Raw genomic sequence first — 14194 nt, 5'->3', positions numbered from 1 at the left:
GACATCGGTGTCCTAAAAACAAAAAAATCTTTTTCTGACTATAGAACGTTATTTTTTCCTCCAAATAGTCAGAAAAAATTATTTTCGTTTTTGGGATACCGGTGTTCCATTCGTACTTAAAGGGTTAATAAAAATTAAAACTTAAAGAACAACTTCAAGTACAAAAATTCCTTTTGGTGAGTGTCGATATTCGTTAATTCAATCCTAGAAATCAAACATACAACTTCCTAGAGCTTTCAATTTTGACAGCTATCGGGTCTTCTCAGTTGGTTTTTGTTAATTTTTTTATTTTAAATTAAAAAGTAAAACTGATTATTTAATAGGCTTGATACTTATCTGGTTTTACTGAAACTGTAGGACTAGGCTATTGGAAGATTAGTGGTGATTCTTTTGAATCGCACCTAATCATACCTACTTTAATCTTTTAGTAGATAATTAATTATAAAACGCTCTAAGCTATGTCTCGGTTAATGCATATATATAGGCCCTTATAGTGTTTGCAGTGCAGTATAACTATATCAGTTTATCTATGCTGCAGTCTTTTAACATCATTCTGTTGTAAAATACTATTCTGAAACGCTGTCTGTTTCGCTTATGTGATACTGTTGACTCACTGTTGGCCCATCATCCCTTGCGCATATGGTGCAGCAAGATTGAAGAGTTTTGATGTAACGTCCATTTTTGGTTAATTTGAAGGAGGATACAGCATTATTTTGAGGAAAATATTTTTTTTTATCAAATGACTTTTTCTACGAGTATCTTATTCGATATAATGTGCGTATAATTATGGGGGTGGGAGGTGACTGGGTGAAATTTGCTGTGTACTGATGATACTTATTGAGTGGATTTTCTCATTGATAACATGCACCCTCCTAATTTTCACCTCAATAGGCTTTCTCCCTTGGCGTGTAATTAAAAATGAGAGTATGAGGACGATGGGAAGCGTCTTGGGCTGTTGTTAATTTCCTCTGACAGTGCTCTATGTTGAAGGGGTGAGGGCGAAGGTTGATGCTCCATCGTTGGGCTGCTGGTGTGCGGTTGCACTTGGAAGATGGGAATGGGTCCTCAGAATAGTTAAAAAGGATGGTGCGCAGCCTCCCATTAGGAGCAGGCGCACTAATACCCACGACAAGTAGATCGAAGGGATATCGGTAGAAGTTCGGACGTGAATCCTATCATATAAATTTGCGCGACAATTGAGTGCGCGAGTTAGTTTATCGCATGTCCTTCGCCTGGAAGGATATCATAGGCGCGTTCTCGGGTGTGTTGGTCACTATTACACTATTTATCCCTCAATGATATTACCAATCTTCACAGAAGTTTTCCGAAAGTTTTCCCAATAATGAAATCCATTTTGTTTTCTCACAACATTGTTCCAACGCGAGTTGATGTGCTTGATAACCGTCTGAGAAGAAATTCACTAAATTCCGAGCATCAACATTGTTGCGTATACTGTGAAAATCACGGCATCTTTTCAAAACTGAATGGTCTCATATAATTTGAACTATTCGCAATGAGATCTTTCTGATTGCTCCATTGCAGGAGATAAAAATTCAAGGAACTTTGTGATTGTATTTGGTAAATGTGCTGAAAGAGGTGATTTCTTGAATTTCAATCAAAAAAATAAAACTTTAAATCCAAAAGTGTTTCCCACAAATTGAAAATAAACTTCCAAAAATATTCAGTAAATTTTTAAATTATTTGGAAAAAAAATATTGTTACATTTCATGAGCTATGGAGCTATGCTCAGAAAGACGTAACAGATTGTCGTAGAACCCGCAATTGTGGGGTAGTCACGTGAAAACGTTTGACGAAAGCCAGCTTCTTGAGAAAGGCAAAAATTAATAAAGAAAACTTACACATTTAAAGGACTTTAAGCGTGAAATTTAGTTTGTGCTTCATAAACTAAAGTGGTTTGTGAAAAGCAGTGAAATCCTTAAAAGTAATCTGAAGATTAATGTTTGGAGTGTATTATGTGGATGGTTAATTCAACGGAAACTAGAATTATCTAGCCATGGCGCACCGCAACAAGTCAAGGTACATCTCTAAATATTCCAACAATATTTTCCAACAAATGTGGTTGATACACACACCAGATTAACATCTAACTTATTCAAATTAAACCCAAATTATTGACTAGGCAATTAGAAACAGAAACAGAATGGGATTTCATAAATTTTTAATGGATTAATAAAGAAAAGTTTTATAATAATAAATAACGATGTGTCATCTTATCACACCGCTTTAATTCAAGTAGGGAATATTACACTCTTGGACTGATCAGAACTTTTGTGTAATTTTTCTTATTATTGCTTGCATGTTAATTAAGCGAAAATTCCGAAGCTTAATTTGTTTACATGATAAGCATATTAGAAGAATGACAGTGCTGTCTCATTAGAATTCAGAACTGTCAAAATCAAATTCTAAACATTTAGATAAAATTGACAGCAAATCAACGCGTCATTCATGCAGTAAATAAATAAAATTCCGAGAACTTCAACACGATCTCTAAGATTAAGGACGTTTTCTTTATAACTTATTTTGACATTTATTTGACAGAAACGAAGTTGACAAAATCCGCGAATTTCGGAATTCTAAACTAAGAAATATCTGAACTACAGTCGATTAAACTCACAGTGATACTCAGAAAATGTTAAAGTATTTGTCATTTTCAGTGTCAATTATCCGGACATCGGATCGTTGTGTATACATTTAATCGTAAAATCAAAGGGACAGATAATCCTAACCGGCTTATGTAGGTGAGATTCTTAACGTGAGCTAACTCGGAGTGCATGCAAATTCGATTTGATGCTGAAGTAGGGAGACGCCATTCAGTTATCTTGAACCAAATTCGTGAAATTATACAAGTTTTGTATTTGAACCAAAATGTCAAGGATTTGGATGAACTGACAGAAAAGTGTTATATGGGTGAAATGTAGACCAGAATGTTCTCTATAATTTTGCCGTAGAACTTGAACTCATCGATTACTCAGAAGCCAAGATAAGCGAGGTTTTTTGTTTCTTAACTCGTTTTTTCATATAGAGTGCCCCAAGTAGTCATTTGTTGAGCTTCAACTATTTCAAAGAATTGTTGTATTTTGTGGGACTTTCCATTTAAACCCCTATTTTAAGTGTCTTGGTGGAGCAGAGGCAGTCAAATTGGCATCTGAGTGATTTCAAAGCGTTATTATGGGAAAAATCAATTTTTTCACACTTAAACGGCAAAATCGGAGTGATAGCGTAGTCTGATCGGAAAATGATGTATGGACGAAATGTAGAGACAAATGTCCTCTACAATTATGTTGAAGTAATCATCAAAATCGGTTCAGCGACAGTCGAGATAATTGAGGTTATGTGATATTGAAATTGGTTTTTCGACTGTGGCGCCCCTGGTGTTGGTCCCACGAAGTTCAAACATTCTAGAAAGTTGTAGCATTTGGTGAGATCTTTCGTTTAAGCCCTCATTCATCAAAATCGGTCAAATAGAACCGGAGATATGATTTTTTGAATTTCGTGAACTTTGACCCCTCATATCTCCGGTTCTATTGAAACCACAGCGCGCATACGCACCATTTTGGAAACGTCCTAGACTGGACTACAACATACTACAATTTCATTAACTTGCACAATGCCGTTTTTGAGAAAAGTGACTTTGAATTTCGATGAATTTTGACGCTATCACAGCGCCACCTGTGGTGACTTTTTGAACTTCCATCTGAAAGTGCTCATCGAGACGAAACCAAAAAGGTAAAATTTAGGTCGCTATGTTAATTAGAACCGGAGATAGAGGCCGGTCAATGTTCGAACTTTGACCCCTTATAGCTCGGGTCAGGGGTTATGGATCGACTTAAGGTTTTTTTTGTTTGATAGGTATAATCAACGGCTACAACATACTAAATTTTCAGCCCGATGCACAATGGAATTTTTGAGTTATTTAACTTTTAAGATTTAAAAATTTTCTTTTTAAAAAAAGCGCCCCTAGCGGTGGTTTTATGAACTTGCGATGTTAGAAGGGGAAGTGGCATTTCACGAGAGCTTTCCAAAAAGCCCTCACTTTTTAAATTCTGACAATTAGAACCGGAGTTATGGCCATTTTAAGAAATTTTTTTTGGACCCTTATAGCTCGGGTCAGGGGGGTCGGGGGACCTTAAGTTTGGTATTGATGGAAAGCTCTAAGGCCCAGCTATAACATACTAAAATTTGAGTCCGCTGAATGCCATAGGGGCGGAGCTATTGAGAAAACAAAAAAAGGGGGGTCTTCAAAATGGCGGAAGGAGGGGTGGGGGGTGGGGGGTCTATGCACCAAGTTGCAATTTTCACCCGATATATAACCTTTGCCGAAAACCGCAAGTCGATATCTTTTTTAGTTTAGGAGCTATTAAGCTCCAAAGAGCGGCCGGCCGGCCGGCCGGCCGGCCGGGAACGTAAATTAGCCACATATATATTCGTGATCAGGAAGTGCTGAAACACATTTTGGCCAAATTTGAGGTCGATCGGACGACATGAAATTTTGTTAGGATTATAGTAGGTGAGATTGTTAAGAATCTCACCTAATAAAGTCTTCAAACTTCAACAAAATTTTAAAAATTTCAAAAACAAAGATAGATAGATTGAATAAAAATCTCCAATATTTTTCACTTTAATTTTACATATATTAGGGGAGTCTGAGGCAAATTAGTCAGCAAATTATTTTTTTTTCATTACGTATAGTTCAGAAAAAAGAATTTAGTGTCGGGTTTATAAATATTTTGAAGAATACGAAGGGAGGTATTTACCTCGATAAAATTTTGATTTCCTCAATATTACTTGTAAGGCAAACTAAATACAACATCCCAATATCTAATACCATGCGTGACTAATTTTGCCCCAGTCTCCCTTACAGAATCCCTTGCAGAATCATCGAAAAGAACAATAGCCCACCAAAGATTTCTTAATCGGGCAATTTTTCAAGAATTTATAACAAGGAATGTTAAAAAAATAATAATAAAAAATATTTAAATATTAATCTTATTTTACAAAATAATAATTCCCCTTGAAAGAAGCAAGCCTTTTAACAAGCCTTTTGATGACAAGCCTTTTTATGCACCTTTAAAAGGTGCAACACGAATTTCGCGTTGAAATCCCTGTCGAAGCTGTCAAGCCTCTTAAGGGGTTACGTAGGTCTGATAGACTTAAAAAAAAACATATTTCCTTGACATCTTTTTTCAAAACAATGAAAAACAAATTAATTCAGGCTCTTAAGCATATAAAAAAGGTTCAAAATGTTAATGTTTTAAAATTTTAAAAACTCAGCTCTTGGTACCTCATTTTTGAAGACAGTTTTTTTTTAATAAAAAAAATACTTTTTTATGGGCAATATTTCTCAGAGTATATTCATCTGACGTCGAAAACCTAATTATTTCCTGTTAGTTGGTTGGTTAAAATCGTACTTAAACGGTAGATTCGTTTTTAAATTTTGATCACAACTTTACAAGACAAAAACGTGGTGCAAAATACTCCAAAAAATGTTTTTTTTTTGTATAAAATTTTGCCAAAAATCCAGATTTTATTTTTTCTAAATATACCGTTCAAGTGCGAATTTAACTCATCAACTAACAGGAAATTATTTAGCTTTTCGATATCTGAAATGACTAAGAAATCCAGTCCACCGAAAAGTAAGATTTTTCAAAAATAGAAAATCAGGCTCCAACGGCTGAATTTTTAAGATTTTTAAATGAAAAATTCATAAAATACAGTTTAAATGCTGTAGTTTTATATGCTTAGAAAATTGAGTTATAATAAAAATTTATTACGATAAAAACATTAGAGAAAATAGAGTGTTTTACAATCTTTTTGATCTACGTAACCCCTTAAGAATTGCACCATATTAGTTTTAGTAGTCTTAGTTACGGAACCAAGAGCACTATAAACCTGTTATAGGAATGCCGGTTCTATAACGTCTGCCTTAGAGAATTCTACAAGAAAATTTTTTAGAAAAAAATTGCTCATTGGATAATTTCCAAAATTTCTGTATTATAGTGCAGAATATTGTTCAGAACAGCTGAACAAAAAATTCCATGTCCATTTCCCGACGTACTTTTCCTCTGAAAAATACTCTTATCAGAAAATATCAATCGGAAGAAACAAAAATGACGGGAAATGGGATTAATATTGCCAAAAAAATCTCTGCTATGTAGGGGAAAGTACTCTCCCTTCGAATAATGCGAATTTTCTTTGATTTCTCTTAAGTGACGTGAACATTTCTTTCAAATATTTGTTAATTTACAATCAATTATTGATAATTATGTGTAAGTCACTTAGAAAAAATTAAAAAAAAATCACATTATTCGAAAGCATGAACGTTCGAAGGGACAGTACCTTCCCCTACTTGGGGCATTACGTCTTCAGAAGAGACTTTTCCTCCTAAAAGTACATTTAAAAATTAGACAGTAAAAAGATTACAAATATAATTGTTGATTTGCTTTTGTATAGCAATTATATTGTTGCAAAGTTACGCACATGTGTAATTTATGGAAATGTGTATTCTAAAAATGTGTAAAAAAATTTAGAATGTAATGCTAAACTATGTAATCAGAATGCAAAATTTAACATGTATTTAGACTTTGTGTCGAAATTACACAAAACGTGTTGTAGTACACAGATATTACACATTGTGCAAATTTACTACGAAAATCATGGCAAAAGAGTCAACATTTTTTGACTGTGTTAGAAAAATTTTAAAATTGTTTTCTAATTGATCATTTTAATGCACATTTTTTTATTTTACTTTTCCAAAATTTGTCTGTTTTTATTTTATCAACAAAATAATTCCAATTTTTAATTTTTTTTACATTAAATAAAATTTTCAAGCATTTCAAATAAAATGTTGAATACCCCTTGTGATAAATATATATAATTTTAAATGATTGTCCAACTTTTCTTTTTTTTATCGCACGTTACAAAAATATCACGATGTAGCCCTACTTCCATATAGCATATTGGTAGGTCTTTTTTGTTTTTACTTTTTCTTCTTGTCCTTTTTTCTGATGATGTAGAACATTTTCTGGATGGCAAATTGTGTGCGAACTGTGAACGTTAAGTTGTGTGTACCCTACCGTTGCGAGTGTAATTAATCAAAATTAGGAATTCAGTCAGTGCGCGCCTATGTCTGCCAGCGACATTTTTCCACCATTTTTCTTAATGAAAAATAGCAAGGGGAAATTAATTTAGTAAAATGGAAACTTCTCACCCATCCCAAAAACCTTCACAAATTTCTAATTTCTCTTGTTTTTCTTGGCCTTTCCATCCATTATTATTACAAATTTTTGGTTTCATGTGTGAACAAAAACACGAAATGAGATTTATTCATCAACTGATTTTCAGTCATTATTGTTTTCTGTAGTGTAGACTACATGTCAATGTACAACATGTCTGTCAATTAGTGTCTATATTTAGAGTTGTAGTTAAATTTTGGTACATTATTCATTTGGTACATTTGCTACCATTAAATTAGTACATTATTCATGTTGAATAATGCTCAATAATTTAATTTAATTTAATTCACAAATTAAAAACATGTGTGCAGAAAGTTTCAAAAAAAAACTATAAATACAGGATTAATAAAAGAGAAAAGTAAAAAAAAATATAAATTTATTGAAGTCCAATTAAATGCTGATAAAATTTACAAAGTATAAGCACAAAATATCAATTGCAAACGCTTTGTTAATAAACAGTTTTAAAATTGGCTAGCAACCTTTCAAGCCTATTTGATCCTGCTTATGATTTAACTAGAATTGATCATCCCTACCTTTCTCCTACGCGGTAAAAAAATGATTTCCATTGAATATGTAAATTAATGCGTAATTAAATTAGCGATGCACATTTATGTAATGATTTTTCTACTGAAACTCAAAAATATTATTATTATTCATTAACATAAACATAACTTTATAAATGTTTAGGGGAAACTGGGGTACTACCAAACACGGGGTAGCACCAAACACTAATTTTTATTTCTTAACTACTTGGACTATCTCAACCATTTCTTCAGTAGACAAGCATCCCTATAGTGCCAATAAATTCCTATAGGTCTTGTCCTTAGAAGTCGAATATCTGATTAAAAAATCGCAATGTTTGATACTACCCTCTGTTTGGTGGTGCCCCAGTGTCCCCTATGCAAATATTCCAAAAACTTCCAGTTTTTCTACGAAACGTTAGAAGGGACTATTCTTATAAATAGTCTCAAGTAAAACAAATTGCACATTATGAATCGTTAGGAGCCTGATTCTGGTTCTTTCGGGACTTGATCACATGACTTTGTCATATAAATAAATCATTTACTCTCAAGATATTTTTGTGTATTAATTTGAATATTTTCACATTGAAATATCACAAAATTCTTGCAATTTTGTGAAAAAATACATCTCTTATAATTTTTCTAAAATTGTATGTAGGATAAGTCTGCCAAATTTCGGCATAGTTGCATATAAGCACCGAAGTCCTAAGTTCGAAATGCAATATTTTTAATACATACTGAAATTTCTTGTTACTTCGTTTTCGGGAGTGTTGTATGGAACCTTAAAAACTAGTTTAACATTTTTATTTTCTTTAAATCGGTTCCTAAAATATTGGAAAATTATAAAAATATGGACATTACTTTGGGTATTATTCCGGCCACTTTGAGTGTAATACCGGCCACCTTGATTGTGACCACCTTTTGTGAAGCAACCGATAGAAAATTTCAAAACGTCATACGGAACGAGTATAAATATATTTACTTTAATACATTTATATGAACCACAAGACCTGCGATCTTCCGTGTAATTTGTCCTAAAGACCTGAAGAGTTTACATTGGCATCCCAAATTTACACGCAGGTCCCCGTAGTAGTTTGCCCTTCATGAACTCTTTCAAGACCTATTCCAGATCGTTTTTTTTTTTCATAGAAGCGATGCTTTTTTCCATGGGCATTGTAAAACTCAGACATTGAAAAAAATGAATAAGAAATTTAGGAAAGTAAAAGATGTTGCCGGAATATGCACTATTATATTACCGGAGAGACGCTCGCGAACTATCCACTTTTTTACGCGGAATGATTCACTATTAACTTAAACAGAAAGAACTTAAACAGAAAGAAACCCTTTGCAATTCACCACAAATCACAAGACTGCTAGAAACAAAAGCAAGCTGTCGCATTTTTCGAAAGACTCTTTACAAACTGAGTTTCTACAACACAATTTAAATTCAAATTATACCTAAAATTTAACGATTTTTGTGTTAATACATCCTAAAATGAATAAATATTTAAAAGCAAAATAAATTAATTGACTATTCAAAGATTAAATCCATAATTGTAATTCATTTAATTGCTTGGTCGAAATTACACTCAAAGTGGTCGAAATTTGGCACACTTACCCTAGGTGTAGAAATAGAATTACAAGAGCACATTTAGAAATTAAATAAGTAGGATTAGCGAGTGAACTGTAAGTGAAAGACACGTTGATCAGCGCCAATCTACCACTACGATTGGTTTATCGGCGCCGATCAGTCATCATCCTGATCGGCTCATTGGCGTCGGTCATTTACAATTTCAGTTTAAAAACAATTTACCCAATTTACACTGAAAATTTTATAAGTCACAAAACCAATAAAAATAACTTTCTCAGTGCTTGCATTTTTCTGTCAAAACATCAAATGACTTTCTCAATTTGTCACAATCGGTGTTTTCAGCAAAACCCTTTTGCTTTCAACTCCGCTGAATTTGTCATATGACATTGTAATTTTACAAAGTCACGCAAACCAAAATCCACCCGTTCACAGGTAGAGCTTACACTTTATCTTGCAGGAAACAATTTACTTTTTAGCTGTGATTCTTTTATAAACATTACAACTTTATTATTTATTTTACTATTCCGAGTAACAGTGATAAGATTTCTTATATGATATGTATTCATAATTTGACATTGAATTTCCCTTACCGAAAAGTTTTCGTAATGCTCGTGAAACTGACTGTTGAGAGGTACATAGGGTACATACATCGTCGCTTATATCACCCGCTGCTGTATTTGCATTTTAACAGCTTTTCCGGGGATTATTCTCAAAGGTGAGCCCTGAATAATTTATGAATATCAAGAGGAGCACTAATAATTTGACGGTTTGTGGATGTGAAACACCCAAAATGTTTCCTTTTATGGGGAAGGTTCAATTAACACGATATTTGCTGATGAAAGCGACAATATATATTGAATTACATAATCCTCCGCCAGTCAATGAAATATCCGTATAATAAAAAAGCATAAAATCATCATTAATAGCACAGTGAATGACGAAGGAGATAGAAAATGATTTAAATCCTGTGAATGAGTCATCAACAAGTGGAATAAGATGATTTTGTTGTTGCCTTAATAATGAAGAATGGTTCGTGATTGAATTTATTCCAGTGGCCTCATATCATGAGAAAACACAAACTGGCATAATGATAGATTTGCATTGCAAAATAATACAAATTTCCCAATTTTCTTAGGAGCCAGAAGGATAGGTGTTTTGATAATAATTCAAAGGGTGCTCCTGAAGTTAGAACATGGTAAGAGTGATAACACATTTGTCGGTCGAATGGCCAATGAGATCGTGAGCTTTTGCTCTGTCTCACACTTTTCGTCAACCTCTGTCATAGGGTTGTGTCCTCTCCCGATATTATTCATGGGAAATGAGCCTCGAGAGGCTATGAGAAAATGCTATATATGTAATTTATGGAATAAGTAATCACCACCCTCTTCTATGCTGTGTACACCCGCTGTTTGAGCTTTTGGGTTCAGTTATATACAGTTTGATTTAAAATTTAATGGACACGGAAAATTGCTTACAATTATGTAAATATCCTTTGAGAGAGAGAGACTCTGTCATGAAGTAATGTGAGGTGGCGAAAGCTTCGTGGGAAATTAGGACATAGCTGATTGTGTTAGCAATCGTCAGAGATGCATCTTAGCATATACCCTACATGGTGCATAAATTTTCGTATACACAGTAAAAAAACTGCAGCTATTATAATGTGTAATTTTTGTGTAAGTTGCATTGTGACTTGTATACTTGCTCATGCAGTTAATGTTGTTGATAATATAAAGGGAATGAATCTTCAATTGTGAATATTTGGATAGTAATTACAAAGTGGACGCTCGACAAGTTATTGTACAAATACTATTTTGACAACATTGCAAGTATAATATAAATGTTTATGTACACAATACCCTTCTTTTAACATTCATGTTCACTTATTTGAACTTTTCTGCAAGAATTACTTCGTGGAAATAAAATAATTGTGGGCCTTACAATACTTACAATTATTTTATAAAGTTTAACAATTGTTTTGTAGATCAAAATTGCAACAGATTTATTGAACCAATTGAATCACTTATAATATTACCCTAAATAGGTTAGGAGTAATGCAATTGATTTTCTCATTGAAATTAATTATCGGTTATGAATCGGTTGATTACCTGTTCATAACCGATGGGAACCGGTTCAGGCTTATCAGGAATTCCAAAACCTTTCCAACGATCCAAAACAAAATACCATTCCGATGAAACATATGGTCTTTAGAACCTTTTTTAACTTTGACTTTGAAAAACCTTCTCTAAAATCTAATCTAAAGGTAATCTCTAAAATTGATAACAATTTTTGGTAAACAGTTTTGTGAGAAGAGCGACCTTAATGCCCATAGACGAAATTCAACTATGTAAAAAAATTGTCGTATTTTGTGAGACCTTTATTTTAAACCTTAAAATCACTTTTCTGATTAAGACAAAAATTAGTTTACATTTGAGTACAAAATGATGTATGAATGTAATATATAATATTAATGTTTTCTGCAATTATGGCCAAGTAATCATCAAAATCGGTTAAGCGAGAGAGGTATGTGATATGGGACTTAGCTTTTCGGATGTAGCGTCTCTTTTAGAAGTCCTAGGGAGTTCAAATGTGTAATATAATCTTTTATTAAACCTTTCACTTTATCGTTCAGTCATCAAATTCGGTTAAAGAACCGATCGTACCGTATCTCCAGTTCTCTGAAAACCACAGAGAACACCCACTACTTTTTTGAAAAAATAAACCTAGTCTACAACACTTTCAAATTTGATATTATTGCTCAACACGGATTTTGACAAAAATAAGTTTGAATTTTAACGTTTAATTTTTAGTAACGTTAAAAAACAACAATTTTTAAGAATATTATCTTAGTACCGTAGGTGCAGGTGACTTTGTCCTCCCCGGCTGACTATGCCCCAGAATGTTTGTAAGCTTTTGTTTAATTTTAGAACTTAAGAATGGTCTTTACCGATCCAATCTACCATGTCTGATCAGTGAGGACTGTTCTTAAACATAAGAATTAAAGACAAGTTTACGAACACTATGGGGCAAAGTCACTCGCATCTACAGTATCAGACTAATGTGAACTAATCATCGCTGCGATCACAAGTTTTGCTAGAAATTTAGCAAAATTAAGCTAAAATTTAAACTTCTTCAGTTGAATTTATATCGCCCCTTAGAAATCACAAGGGGCTAAATAATTATTTTTTCGATTTTGATATTTAGATGCATTTTTCATATATGAGACTAGATTTAGATATCTTTTTGAAAATTTTACTCGTTTTTGATTGCTTGTGTAGTTTGTTTGAACGTTTGAAGTAAAAGGCGTCTAACCACTAGGATCAAGTTAAAAAATATGATTTTTAAAGAAAATCTCTCCTATTATTGTAGGAAGAAACCTAATTTTAAAAAAGCATATTTTTACAAATATTACCTTTAGTAGTGTGTTGACGTCATAAAGGATCATAAAATTAATTTATCGTTTATATTTTTGGGGAGCAGGAAACTAACTTAACTAGGTTGATCCTTTGTCATTCTTATTCCAGAACGATTTGCCCGTCACTTAGAATTAAAACTTATTTTGAAAGATAAAAATATGAAAGATTCGAAGCTTATAGGACTCAGATGAATGGAAAATATTGTTACAAAATTGAATCTTTCATGCTGTCCCTAGGTAAATGTCTAAAAATTAGTTGAGTAGAAGCAATATGATTTAGATTTTAGTGATCTCTAAAGTTTATTGTGTGAAAATGGATCAGGAAAAATTCAGAAAGTCAAAATTCACATCCCTTTCTTTCCTAAAAACATTGAATATGTCTATCCTACTCTTTCACACTCTTCTTCTCCTTGTTCTCTTGAACGTCACCCCAAATTAAATTTAGTTCAGTTCAATTTCGAGAGCGAATTTTGCAAGATCTAAAAGGTGTGTCTGAGCGAAAAGATTACAATATGCCCTTGATTGTACAATTTTTGATGTATTACAAATTTTAAAATATAAGTCAATTAGAATACTCTGCGTGTGGGAGATATAAAACAGTCGCACTTATTATTCAATAGCATATCTCCCTTAATTCTCTGGGATTACACATTTGAATAATTATTTAAAGATTATTTATTTATTTTTTATTTTAATTGTTTTCTTCATAAAATAAAAATTCACATCCCTTTCTTTCACACACGTTTTGCACATATCTATCTCATTCCTTCGCACTCTAAATTCGATTAAGCTAAATTTAATTTGGTGTGATGTTCAAAAGAAGAAGAAGAAGAATGCGAAAGAATGAGATAGACAGACATTTGCAAAGATTGCTAGAAAGAAAGGGATTCGAATTTCGACATCATGAAATTTTCCTGATCTAAAAGGTGTGCCGGAACCATTAGACCTGAAAATCAACCCATTATTTTTACTGTGATCCTTTGCCAAGGGTAAAGATGAAATAAATATGTATTTACTTCGTTTACTTCATAGAAATTGATTTAATCACAAGTTTCTTTTTGCTTCTCTAAAATAAATAGCAATAGCGAAAAAGTATCAGCTGTCATGTACAAACATTTCACTACTTTTTCACTCTTTCTGTGCTTCATCATCGTTTCTGGGGGAGGAGAAAAAGCTTCCCTTATGAGATGCCCTTTCGAATATATTTTTCATCGTACCACAAAAATTTAAGGTGTCGCACTGCATAAAATGTACATATAATATACTTTTGAAGAAATCGAGTGTGTCTTCTGTGGCACCTTTTTTCACTCTATATACCATTTCACCTTTTTTTTATGAACATTTCCTGGATGGTGTAAAAAAAAAAACGAAGAAAAACAGAAGTGTATATTTTATCAATAAAATATGAAGGTATCGA

At 32.9% G+C, this 14194-nt stretch overlaps 1 protein-coding gene across 1 annotated transcript in view; it reads left to right on the top strand.

Annotated features, from left to right (window-relative positions):
* Positions 1–1206: 1206 nt before the first annotated feature.
* Positions 1207–14194, top strand: part of LOC129806301 (protein O-mannosyl-transferase TMTC2) — a 203710-nt gene continuing 190722 nt past the window's right edge. Inside the window, exon 1 of the mRNA XM_055854773.1 lies at positions 1207–2037. Within this exon, the coding sequence (XP_055710748.1) occupies positions 2015–2037 (23 nt within the window). The 5' untranslated portion in view covers positions 1207–2014. The remainder of the gene's footprint in view (positions 2038–14194) is intronic.

Source organism: Phlebotomus papatasi, chromosome 3, assembly GCF_024763615.1.
Source record: "Phlebotomus papatasi isolate M1 chromosome 3, Ppap_2.1, whole genome shotgun sequence".
Taxonomy (NCBI): domain Eukaryota; kingdom Metazoa; phylum Arthropoda; class Insecta; order Diptera; family Psychodidae; genus Phlebotomus; species Phlebotomus papatasi.
This window is presented reverse-complemented; position numbering and strand designations above follow the sequence as displayed.